The sequence below is a fragment of the Chiloscyllium plagiosum genome, chromosome 3 (genome assembly GCF_004010195.1).
Source record: "Chiloscyllium plagiosum isolate BGI_BamShark_2017 chromosome 3, ASM401019v2, whole genome shotgun sequence".
Classification (NCBI taxonomy): Eukaryota; Metazoa; Chordata; class Chondrichthyes; order Orectolobiformes; family Hemiscylliidae; genus Chiloscyllium; species Chiloscyllium plagiosum.
In genome coordinates this window covers 129,137,136-129,140,795 of record NC_057712.1, presented here as the reverse complement: position 1 = coordinate 129,140,795, position 3,660 = coordinate 129,137,136, and the positions used below count along the sequence as shown (strand labels likewise).

The window sequence follows — 3,660 nt, the reverse complement described above, 5'->3', positions numbered from 1 at the left end:
CCCTCCCCTTCACTGTTTTGATCACACAGCACTGCCCTTTGATGTGAAGGGCAGTGTTTGTCACTGGCCACCCGGGTGTTTTCCTATCTTCCTGGTGGTGGAAATTGAATAAAGATTGGTGCACTTTGTGTCTTTCACTGTGAAAAGGAAAAAAAAGAAAAAAAAAGAAAAAAACAACAACTCTGTTCCATCTGCACCTTTCCAAGGTCTGCTGTCCAATCTCTGCTGCTATTGGGGAGTCTATAGAAACCATCCAATAAAGTGATTGCCCCTTTCCTGTTACTGACTCCCACCCAGACTGACTCAGTAGACAAACCCTCCTCAATAACCTCCCTTTCTGCAGCTGTGATGCACTCTCTAATTCACAATGCTACCCCCCTCCTCTTTTACCCCATTCCCTGTTCTTATTAAAAGAACCAAACCCTGGACCATCCAGCTACCATTCCTGTCCCTGTGAAACCCATGTGTCTGTTATGACCACAACATTGTAGTTCCAAGTACTGATTCATGCTCTAAGTTCATCACTCTTATTCCTGATGTGGAGGAGCTAGTGCTTCCAAACAAACCTGTTGGACTATAATCTGGATTTGTCTGATTTTTAATCTTATTCTTGACACTCCTTGCATTGAAACAGACACACTTTAACCTATCCCTTTGCCCTATCAACTGTCTATCCTTCCTGACAGACTTTCTGCCTTCTACTTCTGCCCAGGGATTAGAGAGAGATAAATGGGAGGGGGGTGGGTGGGGCTGGGGGAAAGGTAGCTGAGAGTGTGATAGGTGGTCTCAGCCACCTCTCCCCCCAGCCCCTCTAACCCCTCGTCTCAGAAGCCTCATTCCTGATGAAGGGCTTTTTTCCTGAAACGTCGATTTTCCTGCCGCTCGGATGCTGTCTGACCTGCTGTGCTTTTCCAGCACCACACTCTACATTTGTTTTGTCCATTCCCTTATATGATTCAATTCAATCACCTCTCATTCTAAACTACTAATACTCTCTTGATTTGGCGATGCTGGTGTTGGACTGGGGTGGACAAAGTTAAAAATCACACAACACCAGGTTATGGTCCAACAGGTTGATTTGGAAGCACTAGCTTTCGGAGCTCTGCTCCTTCACCAGGTGATAGTGGAGCAGAATCATGCGACACAGACTTTATAGCAACAGGATTGCAGTGATATGGAATGTGATATTAATTTGTTTAAATGGAGTGGTTCCCCAGCACATGTGGACCTTGTGGTTGGAATGTGGATAGCATCGTGTGAAGAGTGTGGTGCCCCAACATTTTAATTATCTCTTTGAGAAGGAATTGGATGATTCTCCGAAGCGAAGATTCTCGCAGGGCTCAGGGAACCTGTTGTTCTTGCAGTGGGCTAGCACAGAGACGATGGGCTGAGTGCTCTGAGTGCTCGGTTGTGTTGCAGGTCAGGACGAGGACATTGAGCGGCACTTCAGTCGCGTTCATTCCCGATCCCGATCCCGATCCCGATCCCGATCCCGAGCCAGCACATCCCGGTAAATCACAGCACACCACTGCTCGCAGCTGCGCACTGCTGCCCGGGGCCGCGCACCATCTGCGGGTGCCCGCTGCTCGCTCCCGCCCCCCCGCCCGCGCCGCCGAGTCTCTGATACAAAGTTGCTGGAGCGAGCGGTAGCTGTTACATTGTATCCGCCGGGAGGGAGTGACTGAAGATCGGCTTCGGCCGCGCTCAGGGTCCCTCGCCTGGCCCCGGGAGCGTGCTCCGTGCTGGCCAGACAGTGGTACCCTGAGCCCCGGCCCCGAGCACTGCTCCAGCGGCAGCGAGTGCCCGGACCCTCGATCCCGCTGGATCTACTCCGCTTCAAACCGGACTCGCTTTCTACTCCACCCCCATCCCCCCCACCCCCTCCACATTCCATCCCTCCCTCAGCCCCCCATATTCCCTTCCTCCTTCTACCTCCCACTTTCACTCCCTCACTATCTCACTTCTTACATCTACATTTGCCCATTCTCCTGCCCCCCTCACCCTTATTTACCTTTGTGCCCTCTTTCCCCTCCTCCTCAATATTGTGACTGTTCACCAAGCCTGACTGCATGATGGAGGAGTGGAGGCAGTGTGGACGCTGGCTTATTGACTCCAAGGTGTTACCCCCAAATCACCGTGTTGTGTGGCCAGCAGCTCAAGTCTTTGATTTGGCGCAGGCTCTGAGGGATGGGGTACTGCTGTGTCAACTCTTGCACAATCTATGCCCTGGTTCCATTGAACTTAAGGACATCAACTTCAGACCACAGATGTCACAGGTAAGACTTACTTGGGGTAGTCACGTGAAAGTCAGGAGAGAGAAGGCACTTGTGTTTGTATGCCTAAGATGCTGCTAGTGGGGTCGGGGTTGCTTTCTGGGCAATTCAGCCAGAGTTGAAAGAGTGGGCCTTTGGACAGCTCCCAGGGGTGAATGTGACTCTGTGCACCACCTTTCAAATGGGAACAAAACTCTGGAGCAAGAATAATTTAAGATTATACAGAGGGTTAATGGGATACAATCCTTTATTGTGAGAGGAAATGATTATAAAAGTGAAAAAGTTAGAAACAAAAGCAAAAATTGCTGGAAAAGCTCAGCAGCTCATCTGTGGAGGGAAGGCAGAATTAACGGTTCTGGTCCAGTGACTTTTCCCTGGAACCTGCTGAACTTTTCTAGCAATTGCTGTTTTTTGTTTCTGATTTTCCAGCATCTGCAGTTCTTTTGGGTTTTTTGCAAAAATGAGGTTCTATGTTACACTTATGCAGGGTATTGGTGAGATCACATCTCAAATACCATGTGGAGTTTTGATCATCTTATTTTAGCAAAGTTGTAAATGTGTTTGAGGAGACTCACTAGAGTGATACCTTGAAGTAGATTGTCTTATGGGAGAAAGTTGTCAGGCTGGACTTGTACCTCCTGATTTTTGAAGAACATGAAGTTACTTAGTCATAGAGTTATACAGCTCAAAAACAGACCCCTTCAGTCCACCTCATCCATGCTGCCGGATATCCTAAATTAATCTAGTCCCATTTGCCAGCACCCGACCCATATCCCTCCTTTCCTATTCATATACCTATCCAGATGCCTCTTAAATGCTGTAATTGTACCAGCCTCTACCACTTCCTCTGGCAGCTCATTCCACACACGTACCACCCTCTGTGTGGAAAAAGTTGCCCCATAGGTCCCTTTATATCTTCCCTCCTGCCCTAAACTTATGCCCTCAAGTTCTGGACCCCCCCTCACCTTGTTTATTTACCCTATCCATGCCCCTCATGATTTTACAAACCTCTATAAGGTCAACCCTCAGCCTCTGCTGTTCCAGGGAAAACAGCCCCAGTTATTCAGCCTCATTAAAGTGTATAAGATCCTGAATAGAGAGATTTTAGATTTGTTGGGGAATTAAGGTTGGAAGGCAGGAAAGTGAATCTGAGGAATGTTGGCTCAGCCATGAATGGTGGAGCAGGCTCGAGAGGCTGACCAGCCAATTCTGGATTAGTTGTGCTGGAAGAGCACAGCAGGTCAGGCAGCATCCAAGTAGCAGCGAAATCGACATTTCGGGCAAAAGCCCTTCATCAGGAATAAAGGCAGAGAGCCTGAAGCGTGGAGAGATAAGCTAGAGGAGGGGGGGGGTGGGGAGAGAGTAGCATAGAGTACAATGGGTGAGT

The 3,660-nt window shown here is 48.8% G+C and overlaps 1 protein-coding gene across 1 annotated transcript in view; it reads left to right on the top strand.

The window, feature by feature from the left end:
* The first annotated feature begins 1,922 nt into the window (after window positions 1–1,922).
* Window positions 1,923–3,660, top strand: part of vav2 (vav 2 guanine nucleotide exchange factor) — a 182,154-nt gene continuing 180,416 nt past the window's right edge. Inside the window, exon 1 of the mRNA XM_043675434.1 lies at window positions 1,923–2,276. Coding sequence (XP_043531369.1) covers window positions 2,070–2,276 — 207 coding nt within the window. The 5' untranslated portion in view covers window positions 1,923–2,069. The remainder of the gene's footprint in view (window positions 2,277–3,660) is intronic.